General features: G+C 33.9%; 1 protein-coding gene across 4 annotated transcripts in view; it reads right to left on the reverse strand.

The window, feature by feature from the left end:
- Nucleotides 1-9,044: 9,044 nt before the first annotated feature.
- The window catches only part of LOC107223579 (unextended protein), a 49,434-nt gene continuing 32,979 nt past the window's right edge, over nucleotides 9,045-25,499 (reverse strand). The window contains exons 2-14 of one of the 4 annotated variants that reach the window (XM_015663294.2): nucleotides 22,871-23,162; nucleotides 22,519-22,656; nucleotides 21,864-22,019; nucleotides 21,019-21,207; nucleotides 20,649-20,822; nucleotides 17,015-17,186; nucleotides 16,314-16,505; nucleotides 15,915-16,061; nucleotides 15,683-15,814; nucleotides 15,293-15,565; nucleotides 14,936-15,174; nucleotides 14,257-14,406; nucleotides 9,045-12,532 (exon numbers count right to left, since the gene is read on the reverse strand). In XM_015663294.2, the coding sequence (XP_015518780.1) occupies nucleotides 12,365-12,532; nucleotides 14,257-14,406; nucleotides 14,936-15,174; nucleotides 15,293-15,565; nucleotides 15,683-15,814; nucleotides 15,915-16,061; nucleotides 16,314-16,505; nucleotides 17,015-17,186; nucleotides 20,649-20,822; nucleotides 21,019-21,207; nucleotides 21,864-22,019; nucleotides 22,519-22,656; nucleotides 22,871-23,162 (2,422 nt within the window). In that variant the 3' untranslated portion in view covers nucleotides 9,045-12,364. Of the gene's footprint in view, nucleotides 12,533-14,166; nucleotides 14,407-14,935; nucleotides 15,175-15,292; nucleotides 15,566-15,682; nucleotides 15,815-15,914; nucleotides 16,062-16,313; nucleotides 16,506-17,014; nucleotides 17,187-20,648; nucleotides 20,823-21,018; nucleotides 21,208-21,863; nucleotides 22,020-22,518; nucleotides 22,657-22,870; nucleotides 23,163-25,499 lie in introns of all 4 variants that reach the window. The other 3 variants (XM_015663293.2, XM_015663292.2, XM_015663295.2) reach the window with 3 other exon arrangements.

Genomic DNA, 25,499 nt, shown 5'->3' on the forward strand with positions numbered 1-25,499 from the left:
CCAGGCTCTTCGCATACCACCCGCTTTACTATCAGAAGAACGAACTCCCGACGCGGCGTCCCGACGCCATGCGCTTTGATGCACCCTCCGAGTTTACAGCGGGGTTGCAAAAATTCCCTGCATTCACCCCGTCCGAACAAGGAACATTTGCATAATTGTATTTCAGCGCAGGAACGCGGTTCTTTCACATCGTGCATTCCCGTGGATATAAACTGATAATTTTCACCGCTCTTCGCAACGACGTCTTAACAGAAGCAGCCCGTTACGGCTCTGCTCGATAATATATTTTCAATTATTACTTTTGTGGAAAAACTATTGGACATAGCCGTATGTTCTGGCAAACTTGTTTTTTTGTTTTTTCTGGAGCTTGAAAGCAATTTTACCCTATCTGTAAGAGTTTAGTCAGCCTTCGCATAAGTATGCGATCCCCTTCCGATTCGGATTAACCCTTTCAGTCGCATAAGCCGCTACAGTGGCGCCCTTTTTTCTTTTTTTTTTTTTTTTTTATGCTTCGTGCAAGGTTCTGTATTTTTTTTTCAATCTTGGGGTAAAAAAATTATTGAACTTTGGAACGATGAGAATTTTTTGTTAATTTTTTGTTGGCGGAGAAATTTGACGATGAACGTATATTAAAAACGCTTGGTATTCATTGGTTGACAAACAGAGATCTCAGAATGGCCATTCGATTTACTAAATTCAATGCGCAGGGGTAGTTTTCACCCTCCTTAGGGGTGCGTATAGATAGTATAGAGGGTTGCGCATATTCTCGGCCTGAAATTGTACCGTCTGTAAATATATATATTCACGTAAATCTCATTCAAGAACACTGTCTAAAACAATGTTGATAATTTACCCAGTTTTTAGCCCATTTCGGGTGTTTTTATCAGCTTTATTAAATTTTTCACATCAGATTCGCGTTCAGCGTCGAAAAATATACAGGAAACGTATAAATGAACTTCCGCGCCAAGAAGAAAAAAACTGAATTTCGTAACTGAGGTGTTGAGAAAGCCGTTATATTTCCAAAACTGTTGATCTGACCGTAACGAAATAAAGCCTAAAATCTAGTCAGACGTAACTATACACAAAAAAAAAAACGAATCAAAATCGGTTCAGTGGTTCTGGAGTTGCAAGCGAACATACGGAAAATCAAGTTTATGACGAATTGTAAGTCAGTTTGAGTACTAAAATTTTGATAAAATATTTTCTGGAAACTCTATCTCGTACAGTCCGACGTGAAAATTTTTTTTTCACCGCAGGCTGCGCGATTTTTCAATATATCTAAGATTCTAGTCGATTGATTTATGGAAGCTCGGAGAAACAGCGAATCTCAATTTAAATCGGACCTTCGGCAATCCTGGTAAAAATTTCGTTAGACGCGGATAGAAAAACCGTACCAAAAAACCGTAAATAAACGGTTTTTGGACAGTTTCTTCGTTTAACAGAATTTTTACCATGGAAGAGCAGAATCGTACTTTAACATCACAACGCGAACTCGAGGACACGTGTCAATTCGAATTTATTTGAAAATATCTTGTGAAAGTTGAAAAAAACGACGACAAAATTATACCCATAGAAAAACGTTAAAGAATCGGGATAAAATCGACGTTTGGTAGTGAAGTTTCACTCGTACGATAGATTACGGTTAAATATGCGCGGGCACTGAACTCGATCGGTATCAACGATCGCGCTCTAATCGAAAGGTTAGAGGCATTGTCAGAGGTCGTCGGTGCTTGGATTAGCATAATTGTATTTTCGAAAGCCCCAGCTGACGATATGCATGAGAGTAATCTAAGCTCGTTTATCACGGGCACTGCCTATTGAGTCCGTAAAAATGATTATCGCATGGTGTATCCGGTGCGTCTATTTCAGGCTTTTACGAAAACCACCCTTACGCCCGATGAAAATTACCTACAATTAAATATGCGCAGCTGGATTTGGATTTTTTTCTCATAGTTGCAAAGCCTGCATATTCATGGTTTTAAATTCACGCCGGACGCATATTCTATAAGTTGTGTGTTTCAGCGAGGTAATTTACATTTTAATCTCCAATTCCCCGGAATCTTTGTTTGCGCTTACATCCATCCACTTTTTATTTACGTTACCCATATAAATATAATATTTAATCGAGAGATTACACTTTGAGTGGTTTCGGTTTACTCGTAACTTGAGCAGCGGTTCTATTCAAATTTTAGAATCTATTAGTATTCGTTTGTCGATAATGCTGAATAACTTTCATTGAAAACTGTAATTTATACCGAGGAAAATTTCGTTTTTTACAGCAACTGGACAAATTCAGAAAGCTTCTATTCGCGACGTATGAAAACATACTTGTCGATAATTTTACTCGAGTTTGTACAAAACTGACGTATAAAAAAATTATCGTCAATCTGTCCGACGTGAACAAGTAAATTTGGTCGTTTACGTAAGTCAGGCAGTCGTTGCTCTGACTTTATTTTTTATTACCTTTAATACGAAATTGGAATACCGTTTGTTCTCAAGTGATTTCGAGTAGCAGTTCAAACAGTCAAGCCAATATATGAGAACCGAAGTTGAATACGAGTGTCTTACGCAGTCCGATCGAAAAATAAGTGGTTTCGGACCTCGGAGTTCGTTTGTAGACAAATAAACGGAGACGGTACAGTTTCTTGCGTAACCTGAGTAGATAGATGAACGAAAAAGACTGATTGCTGTGAAGTTGTAGGTACTCAGGCGTCCGTTTTTATGCGTCATCCAATTTCAACTCAACTTACGCACATGTGCTCCTGACTTTTACGATTTTCCAATTTGCTTATCATCGAGTGTCTCGGTAAAACCTACGTGTAAGATATTCAATTTTTCCTCCGCCCGTTTGAAATCCAATACTTCGATAAAACGCGATATTGTCTGATAAAAGTAACACCCGAGTTCAAGAAAAGGCGACTTAGAGTGCACTTGGGAATTTAAAACGCCTTTGCTTTACTTCAATCGACTGCAATCGATGTCAAATTACTTCAAGTGGCACTCCGATCAAACACTTCACTTCTTTTCACATGGCTACGCTATTTCATTTGTATACACGTTATGAAGTTTAAATGTCCTCAAGTCACTTCAAACAACGTTATGTCTGTCAGCATCGCTTTAAGTGAGTTCAAATAATTTGGCTCACCTAATTTCGAGCGAGTATGCATGTTATATTTGTCGCATCGTCATTTTTTTTTTTATCAAAGCAGATAACAAAAACCAAAGTTTGAAAAGTGCTCTTAATATATTGAAGGGTGGTCGTTGGTCTGAAATTACAACAATTTCAGTAGATGTAAAAATAAATAAAATAAATTGAAAACGGGACTCAGATTAATTCACTACAGTATTTTTCCAATCCAGATGTCTCTAACAATTTAATGATTTTCTATTCTTCGACATTACGAATGTTTGACATCACATTTCATTCGAATTGATGTAAATAGGGATCATCTTGTCTTCGATCCTGAAAACCTGAATCACATGTTGAAGTATATTACTATTTATTAGAATGATGAATCTTTCAGGCTAATTCTGTTTGAACTCGTAACTCGATCGTTTCATGATTTTTTGTGCAATTTCACATTTCACCATTTTTGGATGAAACGAATTAGAACGTATTTTCCCTTTTTTTTTTATTTTCAAACGCGCATAAAAATTTCGGTAGAACATCTCAATTAGAATATCTCAGCAAAATATGAGCTTTTAATATTGATATTTAGAGATGCCTGTTTTATTTTTTCCATTTTCCATTTAAATAACAGGTGAGAAAAATCGGAAAATTTTTGAACTTTTTTTTCTCTCGTAAACAGTTTGACTTATAAACTGTCTAGACATAAATTGTTACAAGAAATTTCACGCTCTACAAAAAAGTGCTGAAACAGAAATCTACTAATTCTGATCGATTAAGAGATATTCAAGACGACTCAAAGTTTATAGGCGAATATCTCGTACCATCAAAATATAGGGGAAAAAAAAACAAAACGTAAATTTCAGTTCAAGTATAGAGAAGCACAATACGAAGTCATCAGACTTCTGACGATTCTATATATCATAGCTTTAAGTGAAGTAAAATTTGTACATTGTGAAATTCTGCAGATCCGATTTTCGGGTGTTTTAAAAATTTTATATCCTGACCGTAATATTTTCGGGTAGAGGTGAAAACGTAGAAGGATCAGAAAATAGGAAGGGCAAAGTATCGAATTTTCATAGATGCGAAAGTCCGTTGTATAAGATTTTTGAAATAGAAAATCGAAGGATAAAAAGTGAGAATGACGAATGGTCAAAGTATAAAAAGACAAAAAATACAATGGCAGAATGAATAAGAATATATCAAAATTACTACGATTCTCCGTTTTGCTTTTCTATGCTTGCGCTTTCCTATTTTTATTTTTCTATACTTCGACTTCCTTCGCATAAAATATTCTGTCAAATAGATTTTTACCTCGATTTTCACGTTTTGGAAAATTTCATTTTGTGACTCGTTGAACGCTTGTCCATTCCAAAAATAAAAAATATATACATGCTCAACACGTATCAATGCAAAGTTGAAAACTTGAAAAACAATCATTTGTCCATTGCAACGTGATATAAATTTAGGAAAAATCTGCCAAAAAATAAATAAATAAAATAAAAAATAATCAGACATCTTACTTGAAAAAGACAGAATCGAAATTATACATTGAAATTTTTTTTTTTTTTCACTCACCCTTGAATTTATTTCAGTTCTGAAAGATTATGGAAAGAATTCCGCAGAGTGCAAAGAATAAATTGGACCGCCACGCGTTCGCAAGTTTTTTATACAGCCTGCCTGCACACGTGCAGTCTGAAACTTTCCGAGGTATTGAATTTCGTCTTACGCAAAAAGGACTTCCTCAAAGGCAACTCAACGCCACTAGGGGACTGACACTACCTACCCCATGCATCCCAGACCGTAGAGCTAATGGGGCAGGAAAGGTACAAGGGTAAAAACCGAGGGCGACGCTTTGCCAACCCCTGTAAGGGTCGGTCACGAACATCGGTGTCGTGGCTTATAAATAACTGCAGGCGTCAGTCTCGTCGTATAAGGAAATTTACCTCTCTTTGTCGGCATCGCAGCTCCTGATTTTTTTTTTCCTTCCGTATTATAATTAATAAGAATAAAATAGTCGCGATTGGCTGGTTAGGGTGTTTTTCAAAAATCATTAGATCCTGGCGTTGATGCAAGTGGCGAAATTTTTGTAGTTTCCTGTATTCGTTATCGTAAATAATTATCCATACGTTAGTGCTACGCATCGAAGCAATTATTATCAGCGAATAATCTATCGGCAAGCGATATTTGAGTCGACGAAACTGTTACGAATCATTCATCGGAACTGTTTGGGTTTTACGTTTGTAGGGTGGATCGGAATAAATAATAGTTTATACTGACTGGTGAGAGAAATGGGTTTTCTAGTAATCGATTATAAATGTACAACGAAGTGATTAAAAATGATTTATCGGTGTATCGTTGTTCGTTTTGTTTCGATTAATTAGTTCGGAGCACTTTTGAATTAATGTGGCGTTCAGTTCGAAATTACCACATTAATTTTCTCCGGTTATTGTACTTGCAGAAAAGCCTGCAGGTAATAACGATTACATATCGCTGCGGTATAATCGCTAGGTATCAATGGTTGCACATAAATATTGACGTTAGCCAGTTTTTTTCCACGAAAAAATTATCCCGAGGATTCGGGAAGAAGTTTGATTGATTAGGTTGAACGTGACTCGAAGATATTGGATTCAGACCGACTTGTAACGTGGAGACCACTTACGTCGGTTGACTGATGGACGGGGATCAACCCTTGGATAACGAACGTAATAAGCAGATGGCTTACGGCCAGCTTGATATCTAGCATCAATTACTGAGAAGAAATTCATCAGTTACGGTGACTAGAAAATTTCGCTAAAATGGATGTAACGTCACAATAAATAACGGTTTTAATAGTGCCGGAATTACACGGAACGTTGGTGCACAGAGAAGAATTTCATTCGTTATAGTAACTAGAAAAATTCAGTTAAACAGGTATCGTTGAAAAAACTGTTTGAACAATGTTGGAATTACGAAAAACGAGCTGCACGTAACGTAAGATGAAAATATGATAACAGTGATCGTAATGAGAAAGAATAGTAACGGATACTAGCTAGAAAACTAATTTTCATTTTCTACCTAGAACTATATTTTTGGGTTGTGGTAAAAAATGAGAATAGTTAAGGACTGAACGGTAACCGGAACTAAAAATTTTTCTCAGTGCGCATGTATAATTTTTACAACGATTACAATTGAAAATCCATTTTCTGGTTAGTTTAAGTTCACCACGTTCTATCAGGACAACAAGTTTTTTAAACTAATTTCTTGTTGCTACAAATCAAATTATCGTAATAGGTACAAAAAAATATACTATTAGTGCGATCATGGTCGAAAAGAATAGTAACACGTAATAAATTTTTTTGATTTTAGCCATAAAACTCATTTTCTTTTTGTACCCAAAACTATTTTCTCAGTTATGGTGAAAAATGAAAATAGTTAAGGCCTGTATGGTAAAAAATTGAACTCGGGTGATTACCAAAATAAAGTAGTTTCATTGTCTAATAATTCGATCATCTACATTTTTTTTTTTTTTGTCAATCCAGCAGTTCCCATTTTGTGTATGTATAGTCCATTCGTATGAACAGTAGGAAGAGTCGATGATGTGTCGATGAGTCGCATCGACTGGTTTTTGAGTTAATTTATTCAATATTCTTAAAATTAATACAAATTGTAGACAGAACTGATACATGATCACTATTGTTATACGGTATATATATATAAATATATATATATATATGTATATGTGCATATATGGTAAATATAATTAATCTACATGATGTAAATGTATAGAATTTGGATCTCAAGAAGACGCTTTTATGCGTTTCCGTTCTGCGTTATACATGATAAGTCTGCCTGCGAAAGGGTTTGATGAATGATTTTCTTATTTAAATACGTATGCCTTATGTATCCTTGATAAATAGCAAGATAATAGTAATAATTTAACAAAATGAATAATCCATTGTTGAAAAATATGTCAACCCTAGCGAAAACTTTTTCTTATCAGAATCCTAACAAGGTCCTGTCACAGTTCCAAAATTTGTCCCAATTTACGGAAGTTTTCTTTTGTTACGTGATTTCATTTTGTACGAAACTGAGACTGGATCGGATGTAAATAATCAGTAGGGTATAGATTGTTCGTTCAAATAACAATGCTCAATATGTCCGTCTTTATCAAAATGTATTATTGCAGCTCTTTTCTAGGCGTTCAATTTAATATACACAGGGTGAATTCTTAACGACTGCACGGTCCGTCGTCTGCTAATATTTAATGCGCACGCGCTACAATCCGAGAGCGGCTGTTTTTCAGGGTAACCAACCGTCGTAAACATAACCTCAAAAATTTTAACAGTTTGGGCTCACTGGCAGTCGTGCTCAACATTGACAATTGTCACAATTTTTGAGGTTACGTTTATGAAGGTTGGTTGCCCTGGCAAACAGTCGCTCTCGGATTGTAGCGCGTGTTGCAGTAGTTAGGAATTCACTCTATACATATATATATATAATATATATTATTAATTTTTTTTTTTTTCATTTCCTAGTCTAAAATATGCGAATATACATGTACGTATATGTAGTATATACACATGTGTGAGTGTGTGGGTTTATGTTTGTTGTATATGGAGGTATATATTATATCCATACTGTGTATTCGGTTTTAAAGTAGTTGGTTCCTTTATTAAATACATCATTTTAACATCAATCGCAACAACAATACCTTTTACATCAACAAAAAAAAAAAAAAATAATAAAAAATGAAAAAAAAAAAATAAATAAATAAAGAGGAAAATAATTTTTTTTTTAATAACTACAACTTTACCTTTGACATGAATTATTTATACCTTTAAATGTTCATTGATTATCTGCATGCAGAAGCATGACGGTTAAAACGACGACTCGGAAAGTTTTTCCATTTATTGTAAAACTCAGAACATTGGTAATAATAATCAGCCTGTACTCCATAAAACCAAAACTATTGCTCAGTAGATTTAGCAAGTGAATACAAGTTTTCATAAAACATTGGCTCTTTTTCTGTGAAGGCTGCTCGTACAATTGTTGCTTCGGGTTGAATAAATATTTGTTTGTACATACATACAAAGAATTGCAACTTGTAGCTTTGTTTGACAGATCTTTGATATAAATTGATTGTGAAACTAAGGCATAGCAGTTGGTGAGATTTGAAAAAAAGGAATGGGTATTAGGGATTCGCAATAGCGTTCGTAATTCAATATCATTAATTGACGACTAAATTTCAATTATCGTAAGAGATAATTTGAAAAGACCAGGTTGAAAAAAAAAAAAAAAAACTCGATTACAAACTCAGTTATTGATTATTTGTTATTCCTCGGGCTCATTTCAAGTTACAGAATTAATTATTAGCACTATGTTTAAAGGTATCATTTTACGTGTATTTCGCAATACTAATACCTTCGGATTGTAGTGCATAAACGGATATTTATGGACCGAATTGAATTTATATGTAGATACAAATCTACGTAGGTATGTGAATCAAGAATTAACTGGAGAGAAAAACCGTATTGTATTTTGATAAATGAAGCATAAGATATTTTTTCTTTTTCATGCAAACGTTATTTAGAATATTTACGTACTTGATTGCACTTGATTTCATTTTATGTAACAGTATTTTTTGCAACAATATATTCTACCATACGTATGTTATATAATTATTTTTTTTTCTCTCTGTAAATATACATGTACAACTCTCTTAACACTTATTGCATTAGAAATTTGGGTTCTTTTTTATACTTCATTTCATGATCATGTTATTATAACATGCGCGGCAAACTTTGAACATTAAAATTTCACCTTCTCAACGATGTGAGTTAGAAGATATAGAAAGAAAACTTTTTCCAAGTTTCAATTCCAAGTACTGTACTTACGAAGTGTCGTACCAAAACTTTGTTTTCGGCTGATATAAGGCTACCGACTTAAAAAAATTGCACAAAAATCCATTTTTTTCACCTTCTTTTCGTCCCATCAGCATTTTTTTTTTTTTTCTTCTTTCTTTCCACTCCTGCCCAACAGTACCGTAAATCTTACTTGCATGCGTATAACACGCATTAAAATTTTGCAACATTAAAAGTCAATAGCACAGCCTTAATTTTGGGTTATAACAGATAAATATTAAAAATATAAAAGATAAAATGATTCTTATAAGTACATAATAGTAATAAATTTTACTAGAAAAAAATTGTAACCCGTTAAAAATTTAATTCGGCATAAAGTTTCAAGAGGTTCGTTTAATCTGTCGATTTCTAACTTTTGATTTTATAATTTCTGAGAATATAATTTGAAATTTAAACGTTTACTTGCCATTAAACATATATAGACTACTGCGATGGTAATAAGTACGTACAGTATTAACATTTCCCCCAATTCTATCAACGTATGTTTATATAGAATATGTGACTCTCCTTTGCTTTTGGCCGGCAAACAAAACACTGAACAACTCAGAAAAATCAAGAAAATGAAAATTGCATCATCTGGATCAGCGCAATGATTAATAATTTTTTCCAGTTACACTCAGACACATACCAATCAGTATTATTATTTCATATTGTTATTCAAGGAAGAAAATGCTCTGTGAAAAACCAACTGTCATGCGTTTCATACATCTTAGTTAATACGTTTCAACGGATAATCTCATTCGGTAATAACAAGCTTGAAGAAAAGAAAAATAAAATAATAAAACGAGTAGCATCGTCGAAAACTGTTACTTGATTAGTAATTATAAACTGTCGAGACAAAAGCACTTTCGTTTTTCGATCGCAAAGATTTTTCAATGTTGCTGGGCTATCGCAGACAATACTTTGGAGCAGAATATCCGATAGCTTTCAAGGTTTTATCGGCGACAATTTTGTCCAACCAACTCAATTGGACAGAATTTTGTGATGCCAACACAATAAGTCAAAAACTACTTTCCAGCCTGATTGTTTTGTCTGTTATAATTTACTATTTATCAATAAATTAACAATTACAATGTAAAAACAACAACAATTCATAACATACTAAAATATGGCAGTAATTAGTTTTAATAGTGTTTTCAGTTATTATTCATTTTTTATTTGTGCCGATATTTCATTTTCTCCTTTCTTTATTCCCTCCCATACACTTTCACTTTTGCTATCTCCTTTTTCCACTTTCTTTATTCGTGTCTGCATACTATCACATGTTTTACGAAATCAGAAAAAAACATGTTAATTTTGGATTAATCTGAGGATATCAGGTTTGAACTTTAAAATTATAAAAGTACATAAGTGAATTAAGGTGAAACTATAAAAAGTCTACATTTTACTTCTAGTTAATCGTATAATTATTATTCACTGGATCACACATTCGGAGAACTGAAAAACTGAAGTGAGAAAATATTGACAAGATTTATTCTACAATAGTAAAACGTCGATGGGCTGATACGATGTACGAATAATCGTGAATAAAACTCAAAAGGATCGCATATACTCGAGTTTGTGATCATGTCATTCTAACGAGAGGATAATTAGTGAGAATGTATGACTTGACGCGAAAGTTTGAAAAACACCTCCGCCTTGACTCAGCAACATAATTTTCAGTGAAAAATAATTTCTTTACCTTATTAGCAACAATTTTTGCACCAATTTTTATGAGTAGCTCCGATATTGTGAATTTCGTCGTTAGAATGTCATCGAAACTTGAAGTCTCACCGAAAGTAATATCGTAAATTTGCAACATAACTTTCGCATTAGGTGATTTCATTATTCTGAATAACTCATTAGTGTGATTACAGGATTTTACTAATCCCAATAATAGAATATAGGAAAGGTAGAAACGTATGAGAATGGAGTCGGGATAAATGCTGTCGCACTCGCAAGAGTGATGTGTTTTATGTTAACGTTCACAAGAAACCATGTTCTGATGTTATACCGGGATGTTTGTATGAGAAAAAGAAAAAAAAAAAAAGTTTTGCGATTCAAAAAACATAATGTGCATGAAGAAACTGTCCAAACTGTCGGGATAACTTTCTTACGCAATTTTCATCTCACTTTCTAACGTACTCTGTGATTTTTTACGCCCTAAATAATTACACAATATTACCATTTATACAATATTCGCGCCATACCAAGCCGTGGAATTATAAGGCTGTGTGTTTGACATAACGTAATAAAGGATGGTGGTTCGTTAATGTTATTTGTTTTTTTTTTTCGTTTTCTTCTTTTGTAAATGGAAAATACATTAATCTCATGTTTAAGTCATATTTCATCACATGCGGAGTAATTCAATAAAATACAATATACAATATAAAATTAAAAGTCTAAGCTCATTCGTAAATTCGCTGATTCTGGTGCTACTGTTCAAAATTCTCTAGATAATAAAACGTAATATTATCCCTGGTTACTTATAAGTTTAAGTGTAATGTCTTTGCATTCCGATAAAACTTCTGCATATGCCTCATTTCCGCAGCGTTCATGTTGACTCACTGGTATATTATAAACTATATTGACAATATAATGTTATAAACTGTACATCGTCAATTGCAGTTTCTTCTAGAGTCTTAAGTAACAAAAAGTTTTTATTGAATTACTCCGTACTTTTTCATTTCGATTCCATTCATATTCATTGTTATTAATAAATAGAATGGGATTGAAGCAAGTAAAAAGATGTGATATTTACAAATGCTATACGTATTGTATATGTTATACCTATATATACATATACATATGTATATATGTATGTATGTATATAGATACTTGTAATGAATTCTTTAAATTATCGAATACAAAATACAGAAATACCAAACAAATATATAGCAGCAGTAAGACTACTAAATGATAAAGTTCCTTTCTCTTTATTTCTATTATTATTATTGTTATTATTATTATTATTTATATTAATATTATTATTATTATTATTGTTATTAATAATAATTTTTTTTTTACTGCATAAATTTTTTTTCTCTCTGAATCGAGTGACTAATAGTTAAGACACGATTTATAGGTACTATGGCCGTAAGTTTGCGTTCCCCTAGGTAAAGTTTGCCTGCATTATTCAAAATTAAAATGAGATCAGCGCGAACTTTCTCACCTGCTAAGTACATAGAAGTTGTATTGTTTAGACATGCCTCGTAACAATCGATCAATTCGATAAACAAATTACCTAGTTTTTCGGGTTATGTCACGCTAATTGGTGTTCCTCGTTGCCTTCTTTCTTCTTCGTTGCTTCGTCGATTGTGATTACGGCCGAACCATTTCGACCGTTTTCTATGTGTTAAGAACGATCTTGTTTAGGCAACAAGTTAGTACTTTCTTCTTGTTCGTGTTCATGTTCTTGTGCTACTAATCCAGATATAATACGAGCTTCTAACTGTCGAGCCTGGATTTCTGCGTCAAGATCCGTACCAGACGTTGGCACCTGAGAACCAGACTCTTCCTGAATCTGTTGTAAATGTTTAAACACATTAATACACTTGGCCGTGTTAAAAAATTGACAGACAAAACTTGTGTTGCTAATTTTATAGACGTTCAGTAACATGTTACGCATTGAAAATCAGTACCAACACTCGGACAAGTCATTGTCTTTTTGTTAAAAATTTGCTTCTGTGCCAGTTAGATTTCATATCAATCGCTTCAAACTTGGGACACCAGTTTACCAACTCTGGAATTGTTTTCGATTTCAATGAATCAAAGTTGCGCGTAGATCTTGGGAAATTTAGCGAGTATTAAGAAAATTGAAGCTCGTAGCAAAGCCATGCTGCATTAAGAGGACGCTATGGTCAGTTTTTATCGACAGAGTATAATGTCACTGTTTTTCACTATTATTATGGTATTTACGTTTCTCCAATCGCACGTAGAGTTTTGAGGACAGTGTCGCATGACCGAGAAGAATCGGTATAAATTTCCCACTCTTCGCGCTCTATTTCAAGAACGATCAATTGTATAAAATACGACTTAGGATCAAATTCCTCGAGAATTTTATGCTGTACAACTTTTCTAATAACTTCAAATGTTATTTAGAGTGAAGGAAACAAGATATTTACAAAAAAAAAAACGGTTTTTGCGATCTTTGACCTTCAACGTCTTGACTCGCATACACGAGACTCTATGAGACATCTGAGATAACTTATAAAACGTCAAAAGAAAGATTTATGCAAGTTTATAACTTATTATTTTTCATTCCGAGGTTGGACCCCTATTCGATTGGACTGTTGGAATTGTGCACTAGTCATCTAGGTCTGAATAAATATCATCCAGATTTTTTATCGATTAATTTTTCTATGAAACGAGCTTCAAGGTATTCCTTAAAATATTCAAGTATTGATGCACACAATAATTTATCAGTTCTATCTATGACCAAAGCAGACTTTATCATATGATAGAGCTCATATTACAAAAAATTTCAAATCCAGCTGACATTTTAAGAAAATATGGGATGAATTCTCATGTATACTGTTAAATCGGTTATGTCACTCCACACTCGAAATGACTTGGAAAGCTTGAAGGATGTGATAGTTAGTCTATACTGCCCACGTAAAATTTCATTTATTTTCACTATTAGTAGCTTTTTTGTGTCAGTGATGCGTAGGCTTATGTGATGGTCTGATATAAGTGAAATTTTACTCGGTCGGTAAGGACTCACTGTAGCATCTTCTTAAAGGGCAGCCCTGGTCGATACCGACGTGACGTATATATCTCCAAATATTAAAGTCAATGTACCTCAACCGCAAAAAATAGTTTAATAGCCCCATTCTATACACAATTATGAACAAAAACACTGAATATATCTTTATTTGAGATAGAAGTAAAGAAATTACAGATTTTGCGAAATCGCAGTAGCAAATTCGTAGAATTCATGCCATTTCTTTATTTCTGCGTCAAATGAAAATGTCTGTTTTTGTTTATAATGGCGAATAGAATGGGGATGTTATGGCATTTTTTGCGTTATATATATATCAACGTCGAAATCGACCAGGACCCTCCCTTAAGATGTAAGCATTTGCGCGTCAAAGTTTGTTATTTTTTATTTTTTTTGTCATAAATTAAGCGAAGCAAGTGGAAAATGCTGAAGCAGACCTTTCTTGGTGAACCTTTGATCTCGCCGTTGTAAATTTGACCCCCTTTAGGTGAGATAAACTTGGCATTCGTAACAGGACTGGCACTCACTGGTAATGGGGACGACGGTGCAGCAACATGCAGAGGTGTCTGATGACTGTCCTTTTCTTTTTCTTTATCTCTTTCTTTTTCCTTATTCGATCTCGACAATACTGGTGATTCCGGGGCACTTCGGTCATCTTCGTCCAGTGAATGAAGTAGCTTCAAGAAAATGTGAATATTTTCTAAACTCACATTATGTGATACAAAAAAAAAAACTACTGGACTGACCCATGACCAGAAACCATTCAAAGGTTCCACGTTTTTGCCTTCAAATTTGGCAAGGGCGCGGATCCAAGAAATTATAAGCAAATATTGACTCAAAGCATATGTAAGTCAATATAACAAAGACCAAGAAATAATCGGTCTATTTTCATTTCAACATCTGCAGTTTTCTGCGTGTAATGTTGCAGTTCAGTTGCCACGAGTATTTAAAGGGACACCGTAAGGTTAAAAATTGGTAGGAAATGATCAAGCACTATGTGGGCTTAATTGTTATTTTATAAAATCTGGCAAAAACTTAAGCATACTTTTTTACATGTAATTTAAGAAATTTTAGTAACAATCGGCAGAGATGGTTGTTTTTTCGGAATTCAATGATCATGATAATGCGCTTTATTAGGCAATTGTCTGCAATTACTGGTAATTGCACACGTGAGTGAGCTAGCGAAAAAAGAAATATCGACGATACCTTTTCTACTTCGTCGTCAAATTGATCCTGGCTAGGTTGAGGATCCTTTTGACTGCGTTCCAACAGCGAAGCTCGTTTTGCTGCCAAATATAGAGACCGTTTTATTCTCACGTAGAATACTTCAGTAACTGCACGCACGGTGTAATCTGGTACGAATGTGTGGCGCAGCATAGAGTCTAGATTCACCGACTGTATACTTCCCAATGTTTGCGGACTTGCATTTATAGGTGACTCCGCTGCTGTAAACAAAACAAAGATATGTAGATAAACGTTTATTAAATTCACAGATAAACTTGCAGACAAATTAACAGGTAATACCAATATAATTTTGCCAAAATTAATTAGGTCGTTACTTACCAACGCCGATATTGGCGGTCAAAGCCTGCGTCCCAAAGTAAGTGAACGGACCGCTTTCGAACATCATATTTTCCCTACCGACCGTAACTTCTACACGACCCTCCAGTATCAGAACGAAATAATCTACCGGTTTGCCTTGTTGATAAATTACCGTAGCTGGATCGTTTCTTGCCTTTTCACGATTCTTTATTTTTATGTGATATATGATGTCTTGTTTCAACAGGCGACGTAGAATTGTTTCTGATATGGTATCGGGTTTGAAGGGATCAACAGCTGAAACGAACGTTATTAAAAAAAAGATTTTTTTCAAATATTTGATGGCACATGGTGGGTAATATATATGTTCAAAGATAATTCAAAAACCAAGAAGGTGTTGAGGCTAAAGCTTACTGGTGGAAAGATATTGGAACATGGCGAGGGTCAACTGGGGTGAAATGTGTATACGTTGGTTTTCTTTCTTTTCGGCAAAGACAGTGAAGTCCTTCGGATTAGCCTGTCTCCTTCGTTTACTTCGATTGTCGGCTGTTGGCAGAAAGAAGTAACGTGAATTAGAATTAGGCGTAACAAAACTCGACAGAGATTTCAAACCAAAAAATTATCATACTGGCATCAGTATACTTACTAAACACATCAGTTTCATCCATAATTTCAGCTTGAATCAATTCTTCGATAACATCTTCCAGAGTCACTAAACCGACTACTTCGTAGAACGGATCGCCTTCACCTTCGTTATTCACTCTGTGAACAAAGGCCATGTGGCCTTTGTGTCCTGCGAATAGAAAAACACCGTTATAGATACATGTGTGTATGAAATTTGTACTACGTACACCTTTGTAAATGTGACAATTCGTTTAATATTATGTTTCGTTTTGCGATTAGGTCACAGCTTGGTAATGAATTATACATAAAGTTATTGGCAAAAATAGAAGCGAAAATCGATGAATCTCATTGTCAGTAGAGGACGATATAACATAGTCTTCAGGAATAGAGAGCATCCTTATTCGCGGTGCGTGAACTTTACCTTCTTTAAAGTGTTTGAACATAACGTCCAGTGTAACATCTTCAAACACAAAGTTACACGAGTTTTGATAGAACTGGCACAGAGTTTTCAATGGTGTGTTATCATCTGGATCAATGAACGCAAGGTCCTTGGTGTACAGCATGGTGACAATGTTATTTCGTGAGCCCTCAAATACAGGTATACGTGAAAATCCTGTTGGAAGAAAACAGATATTGTTGCATATTTATGACGGGTCAAAGGTCTTGATCATTTGGGACTATTCGGAAACATAGAAAATTGATGGTATTGATTCAATGGAGGTATTTTTCAGCTATGAAAAAGCTTAGAAAAAGTAGAATTCTTGACAAAATTGATAAAATGTGATATTCTACATGGATATAAGTATTAAAATTCATCATTATTCAAAGTCATAAGTATAGCAATTACATCTCGACTGAGATTTTGATTTTTTTTCTCCAAGGGATTGTTACAATATCACGTAATACCAGACAGATAAAGATTTACTGAGTTATTAATTAATCTTATCTCACAGCCAGTCGAGTAGATAGTAGAGTAGGTCCGATACGAAGAAAAACTTTAATACGATTCAACTTTTGAATGATTTAAAAAATTAAACATAAGATTTAATGATTCACTGACGCGCCTGTATAAACTTTTGTGACGGTTAAAATGTATTTCTAATATTGACCTGAAAAGCTTACCAGACTTCATGATTTCAGAGACAGTTTCAAAGTCTAGGATAGCATCATAGGATAGCATATAGACGTCTTCAATACGAGTCATCACATCGGAAACCGTCTTCTTTCTGAGTTCAAGTGCGCCTGAAATGATATTCACTTCTTCCTTTTCTAAGTCGTTATAATCTCTCGTAATCTGTAACAAAATAAAATTGCCAGACAGAATGAGTAAGTGGATAGGGGATTAACGGAGATAAGACATTTCATATTCTGAGTATAATGTTCGTATTATAATTAAAATATTAAATCCAAGTGATATTACATTGTATACAAAATAGAATTGACGTAAAAAAAATACGCCGAGCTGTCGCGTATTTGATTTTCTTTATGTAAAACTCATTTTACATTTGATGAAAAACACAATGAATCACACATTTTCGACAAGTTGCTCATAGTTTTGGTGAATATATTAAAGTTTACATAGATTATTCTTGCTTTAAAATATCCAATTATATCATTACTCCATGCTTTCAAGATGTCGTCAACATTACTCATTATCTTGTGAAATGACGTTAATAAAAAATGATAAAACCCATACAAAGATCAGATGATTATCAAAATTCGAGCCTTCAATTTCTCTGTTATCGGATCATTGAAATGCGGAAAGATAATGATATTGACACATCATTGAGCAAGTGTTGGTAAAACCAGCCTTGGAGCGCAATTTTATCAGTATTCAATAAAAGAATTTTATGCAAGATATCTGGATCGGAACAACGATCAAATCCGTTCAAAGAAAAAAAAAAAAAATTGCTATACAAATGTTCGAGGGATATAATCGAAGGTAATCAACTTGAACGTTTTTAACCAGACTGTACATTTGATATCTTGTTAATTATTTTAAGACATCACAGATGCAATTTGGAGTAAATCGATAAAAACATTTTCTCAACTGTAATTCATTTCAATCAATAACTATTTATCAAACATTGGACAGAAAGTCGAGAATCAAGTTTTACGTTATAGTATATCGAGTTAGACAGAAACTGCGACCGACTTTCTCAATCCCCAACTCTAATTTGTTATCATATCGGATCGATGAATCAATGAGAAATTATCAAGATCGGATCAGAATTCAGTAGGATCTGATTGCAAACACCAATGAAGCGATTATCGAAAGTTGACAGCTTCAGGGTCGTTAGATCTCTCTCAGTTTTCAATCAAACTTTCAAAATGTGGAACACTGATTTCAGCGATGATAAGTATTCACGTTTTCATCATTCGCTGCATCGTCAATTGCCGATATGCTTGAAAATATATAAGTTATTTCAGGTCGTGACAAGATAATAGTTTGGCGTTCGTCGGAATTACCCGTAGTTGCGACATTTCAGATGAGCACTAATTAGTTTTCATCACAATTTATATCGTCTGTGTCACGTAGAAGGTTGGGCTAATTAATTGATTGGCGGTATTATTGATTAAAAAATGTGACGTCAAAAAGACTACTTCTGCAATACTCGCTGATATCGATAAATACTATAGCCTTCTGAGATTTTTAATTGATTAATTAATAAGTCACATAATTCTGTGCGTTAAATATATGTACCTATATATATATAAATATGTATAATCTAAGCCGCGACTATCAGAGAGCGTGCAAAATTTTGTCACGAGTTTAATAGAATCCATGCTAATTTAGAACTTCACGTACATGTTCAGCATTCTAAGTGCCAGAAATAGAACTTCTCTATGAGAAAAAAAATATATTTTTCATCTTAACATGACCGTGCGAATACCGACAAAACTTTGGGCGGGTATTTCTAATGTTATTTACATGAAGAAGATAATTTGCATATTACGCGGCGATACTTTGTAGTTTCAGATTCCGAGGGACCTTGACAGCTTTTAAATGCTCATTAATTATTTGAACTTGAAATTTTTATTAAATTGCACATACATTCTCAACTCTTGATTCGTTAGAAGGATGTATCGTTTTATTTTGTTTTTATTCGCCTATTGTAATTTGATTCTTAATAACAGAGGAATATTCTGAGTAGTATAGCATAAAATAATTGACAACTGGTAAATTATTTGTAAGTTATTACGAGCGTAAAATTTGAATGACTGATAGGAAAATAATCGTTTACAGATCAATGGAAAATTCCGATGAGATTTATACATTCGAAACGGATGGTTTACTTTTAAAAACGAAGTCTCGCATCTCAAAGAAAGCTGTAATTTGTCAGGGAAAGTGATAATTTCCTAAGAACTTCCTTCCAATAATTCAAAGTCTATCTTGACTAAGCATGTTTTCTAAAGTGAATTTGATGTAAGACAATAATTGCTGTATCTTACTCCAAAAACTGGATAAATATAAGCTTAAACAGAGAAATATGCTTTCGAACGTTGTTCGGATCGTTTGCAAGATGATTACGGGATACATTCGAGTTGAGACTCAAGTTATAAAATCAACAAACAAGAACTGTAAGGATAATTAAAATAAAGACCCTTATCCGAAGGTATTAAACCTGAATAAATAATCTAAATCGCAGAGCTCTTTGCTTTTAGTGAGCTTTCCCTGACAAACTTGTGTGACCTGGTTCTAGGAGATGAAGAGAGCCATATATCCACGATTCTAAATTTAAAGATTGCTTATTTGAGGTACCATCACACAAAATCTAGTTACCGAGATGATGTATAATTAGCCTCAACTTACATTTTAATCGCGAGAATAAAACGAAACAAATATGTTTGAAACAACGTGTGAAAGGGAGTTAAAAATACTTTATCGAATTGTGTGACATGACGACCTTGAATTTATGATTTAATAATTATGAGTCTCAAGCTTCAAGCAGGAATGCATAATTTTAGAGCCAACGAAACTGGATAACGAGTTACACAATTCATCCAATCCGTCGGAAATCAATTGACTTTGATTTTTGTCGCGAAGAATGACATGAATATGATCGATCCAATCCACCGACTAATAACAGCGGAACATGTATCGAGGATTGTGTTACGAAAGGCTTATCTAAGAGATATCTTCACCGAAGCCGCATGCAAAGACACAATACACCTTATATCACGATGCAATATCTTTCAATTGGAATAATTTGAGAGCCGCTGGTCGCTGATAAGCTCTTACTAGAAAATTTTACTCTTTCATTGAGACAATGTTGCAAATTAAAGTACTGCGTATCTTTGCGTACCTCAGGATTTTGCATCTTCTATTGCTTTGATGCAATTGTGAAATGTACTTCGAATGACAAATTTAAACTCTGACTCAACTTGAATATCGTTTGCGAATCTCCGCGAATTTTTCAAGCGTATCCATCAAGCTAAATGCCACGCAAACGACCGTCTATTCTGTAATAAAGATCAAATGTGCGGCGGTCATTTGAGCTAATAACACCAGTGATGAATATGTCGCAAATAAGATCCAAAAATAGAAACTGGCCATCAGAAGCAAAATTTGCCTAACCGACAAGAACCTATACTACGATAAACAGCTCAAAAAAGTATATTTCATACGCATCTCTACTTTAAATCTTAACGCTAATAGTAATATTATTCTTTCATTTTATTTTTTGATTTTCCCAAGTTTTTTTTTTATCATGTATCTTCGCGATAGGCTTATTGAAAAGTTGTTGATTCTTACCCTGACAAGCTCCTTCAGGCGTTCCCGGTTATAGACATTTCCAATTTCTTCACCGAGCAAGCAATCCAAGAACTTACTGATCGGATAACTCAGCGGAAAGGTCAGAATCATAGTGAATTTGGTGATGTAGATAGTTTTCGCACCTACGCAGAGACCGTGTCTGCTACAGACAGCCTAAGAGGAAAAAGGATAAGAAAAGTTAATCGATCACGTTACAAAACGTGTTAGATATACGTTGTGTCATGCGATATTTGGAAAACAAAATTAGATTATAAATAAAGAAAAGGAAAGAGAAGAAGTAATGCTAGGAAAGAGGAAATAGAGCGACTCATTTTTTTTTTTCTTGGTTTTAAAATAAATTGCCACTAACCTGGGGGGATATTTCACCACATATGACGATTGCCACAGTAGAGAAAATCACAGCAATGAGACCAGACGTTAAGTCGTCTAATAAAATTGTGAAAATTGAATTGACGAATACGTTAGCGAGAAGAATGGAACAAAGTAAATAATTTCCGTGTTCTCTGACCGGTTGAATAGCTCTGGCATATTTTTGTTCCTGTGAAGAAGTAAAATCTTTGTTACGCTATTAAACTTGAATCAGAATTCTTTTTATGAACAAAATATAGATGTTTTATAACCGATCGTGAAAATTCTAAGAGGGTAAAAGAACGTGAAAACTTTCTGTGTTATAATTTCCAACGATTATGCGATCCAGGATAAAGAGTAATTGATGTGAAGTTACACATAATTTTCCTTAAAAAATATGTCCTTAATGCAGATTTAGAAGATTTTTCTCAAAAGTTTCAACGTAGTTGACACGTAACTACATTATAACGGAGCAACCGGCTCCGGTTCATCAACTGATACATCAGCTTTGTTTCCCGAGCAAAGTTCAAGTGTTAACACGGCTCAAGGTCTGCCAAATATGAAAAGCGTCGTGCACACTTCGTTGGTCTGTATCACGCGTACGCACAAGGTACGTATTCCAAATATTTCCATTACATAAGACGATACGGTAGACGAATCAAGCAGGAAAGATGAATGCTTACTTTCAGTAACTTCAATCGAGCGTTTGTTTTCTACTATTAGTTTTTTATTTTAATCTATTCTAATACCCTCTGAAGTATACTCTTAGTTGCGCTTCAGACATTCGTATTACTACATCACCTGCGATTATCGTTACTATTTGAGTTAAAACGTAATTTGTCTTACCGTTTCTGTACCGGTGTTGCATAAAATTTTCAATTCCGTTCTGTCCATCGACATAAGACCCAAGTTCAGTCCAGAGAAGAGGGCCGAAGCAGACAAGCAGAATACGATTATACAAATACTGAGCCAGAGCGGTAACATTTTTTCGTAACTGTCAACCTGCAAGACAATTGAAACTAATTAAGGATGACGGTTAGTAAATTTATTTCAATTAATGTACGGTAGAAAAGAAACAATAAGAATCGTTGCTACTTGTAAGAAATAATAGAAGAATCTTTCGAGATACGAAATTTATAATATACGAGTATTAAACTCTGTAAAATTTTCTTTCCAAGTTCGGTTCTTCTGTAGATTGATTAAAAACAATCTTTATGTGAAAATAAATACATTAGCGGCGAATTGAAATTGCAAGCGGGTAAGTTTTAATAGAAATTCATCAAGACAGTGAGTCATAAGGTAAATTGCAAATTCGCCACAATGACGAACAATTGCTGAAACAATCATTTCGCGGTCTTTTCGCTGTGTTATTCTTGACGCATCATCGCTTTATCCGTCGTATTGTTGCGATTATTACTTTAATATAACGAGAAAAATTCCGGATACGTCTGTATTTTTTACAGTAAAAGAAGTAGAATTTCCGAGGAGTAGAGAAACTTACCATGTTCCAAGAATCACGACCCTGATGTTTAAAAATCCCTGCGTCACTTCTGTCTTTGACACAAATGTAAAAATGCATCGTTGGATTCGGGGGAAAATTAACATTTATCAATCCGGTGATATTTCCCAGCGCATATACCTGTAAATATATGAATAAGAAAAATCAAGAACTAGATACGATACTTTACTGTCAAGATTAACGCGAACGTTTGAAAGATTTTATCCAGCAACTATCAGGCAAATTTAATCAAACTAATTCTGTACAAATAATCAAAGATCAGCATTTTAGTGCCAATTCCGTACGATTTTGCTCGAACAACTTTGCTTAATTTTACAAGTTTAAAGGTGCTCACCTGATATTCTGGTGTTTTTAACTCGTTGCAATTTTCGCCTCGATCAGCGGCGACATCGGTGAATCTAATCACTGTCTCGCTTGACAATCCGTCACCGAACAATCGAATAACAGCATTTGTATTGGCGTACAGTGTCGGCACATTGTCTTCAGAGAAGAATGGCTCCTTGTCGGCTGATTCAATCCTGAGACCCTCGATTCTGACCTCTGGTCCAAGTGAATCTGTTTCCGCTGCGCCTGGAGGTATGCTATCAACTTTTTTCCCATCCTGCCGCTTTGTTCGAGAGAGCGAGCTGCAACAATTTTTACAATGCTATATATTAATTCGTTTAATTTATTTTTTCTACAATTTTGACAATCTGTCAAATTCAAGAAGCATTGCTTTTTGTATTATAATTTACTGTTGTAGCTTTTTATCGGTTCGATGTTTCATTTCTACGAGTCGATTGCGCGGAAATTTTTTAATCCACTCTACAGCTTGAGTAAGATTCTATCCTATAAATTAAAATTAACATTATAACCGATAATGTTTAAAAATGAAAAATTTACGATATAAAGGATGACCGACAATGAGAGTTAAAGTCGAAGAATTAGATCCATTCAATCGGAAAGTTGGAAGATAATTGCTGCAAAATTTTTTTTTAAGTACGATACGAAATACCCTAATATTTAATAATTATTAACTAAAGTATCGTGTGAAAAAATTTGAAATACAGTCGATCTTGTTCTACGCATTGAAACTAATATTCGATATTTGTCCATCTCTTCTAGTTATGGATCTACGCATGTGATCGTTTAAAAATAAATCCAAGAACAATTTAAGGTTTTTCTTTCTAACAACGATTAATTTGCACGAGCAAATCGATCTGTTACAATGTTACATCGAGATGACTAAGTCGGTTGGTCAAATATAGAAACAAACTTCGTTTTTTCACCTTCTGCTGGATTACACATCTGCGTGGTTTTATAATTGTACTTCTATGGATATAAGCATTATTTGCTATCTTCATACATTGTACATATACAGGTATATTCTACACGCAGAACGTGCAGAGTTATTAAAAGATTATCTATAATTATCACATTACATTGACACGCGAGAAATCACATACAAGATAATGACTTTTATTTGTGGCACATTTATCGAACGGTTGGAAATAACGTTATTTCGATTCAACGATCGGCTGCATGCAAATGCTTCAAATATATTTTACACAATTATTCGCGAATCACTTAAAGCTTTGAATATTTTTCGTGTATACATATGTGTGTATATATATTAGGGTGATTCGGAAAAAAAAAAATTTTTTTTTTTTCCAAACAGGTTCAAAAGTTTCATTTAGGTATACAAAGACACCAGTTAAAATTTTAGATTTTAATCTTAATATTTAGGGGTGGCTCATCGCACTTTTCGATTTTCCATAAGAATAACATAGGAAAAATGTCGTTTGCTTCTTATAGTTTTTATAACCAGCTAACGAAGCGTTGTACAAAAAATCTAAAGACATATGTTTGTAGGAAATTGAATGCTCTACAAAAAAAGTCTCTTGTCAAAATTTCGTAAAACAAACTGTGTCAAAGTTACAGCCTGTCAAAAGTTGAGTTACTTATAATTTGACCTTTTTTGAATGTTATAGCGTAACTACCGGTCTTATAAAAAATTGTACATGAGTTTTTTTTGTAAAGCATACACTGGACTTTAAATATATGATAAATGATAATTCATTTTTGCAACAATGAAAAAAGAACCATCTTTTACCATTAAAAAAAAAAAATAATAAAACGAGAAAAACAATTTCAGAGCAGATTTCTGCTAAAATTTTTTTTAAAGTGTACGATTTTTTCATTGTTGCAAAAATTGATTATCAGTTATTTAAAATTTTTTTTCTTCTGAATCACCCTAATATATATATACATATATACGTATACAAAACGTACGCGTACGGAATCGGTGATTTACGATATGTATATTCGTTCAACGAGGTTGTAAAATCTCTCATTTCACCAAGTATAAAGTATATTATACGTCTGTTTTACGATTACACATACATATAAAAAGTTTTCTCAAATTTGATGTAATTTTCAATATTCACAGCAAGATACGTATAACGTGTAATAAAAAACTTCTTATTGTTAATCGTGTAACACCTGGTGATTACTTTCTTACAATGCAAAACTGAGCAGATAATTGATTGTATATTTAAATGATTGTAAATGATCGTAAAGACTTGAAATTTCGCGTTCAATCGTAATTTCCTTCGATCGAAATGAAAACGTCAAGCGAGTTTATTTACGAATTTTCATTTCCATAAATTATTCCTGTTTGCCAAAGTACTACAAAGATTCGACTATCGTGTGACTCAGTTTCACATTGTATTCGAAAATCAATGACTAATTACTAAAAATAAAAATAACTTTAATAATAATGATGTTTAAAATGAGTTAGATGTCGGAGATAAATAAATTTGTCAAAATCGACCGGTATGTGATAACAAGAAAATTCTTTCTTCCCCGAAATTTGAATGCGAGTTGAGGCCAAGGTTTTGATTTGACTGTGTATGTGTTTTCTTCTTTCTTTCCTTTTTCACTTCGTTTATCACAGCGTGGTATTGACACCTGAACGTCTGCCA

This window comes from Neodiprion lecontei, chromosome 3 (assembly GCF_021901455.1).
Source record: "Neodiprion lecontei isolate iyNeoLeco1 chromosome 3, iyNeoLeco1.1, whole genome shotgun sequence".
NCBI lineage: Eukaryota > Metazoa > Arthropoda > Insecta > Hymenoptera > Diprionidae > Neodiprion > Neodiprion lecontei.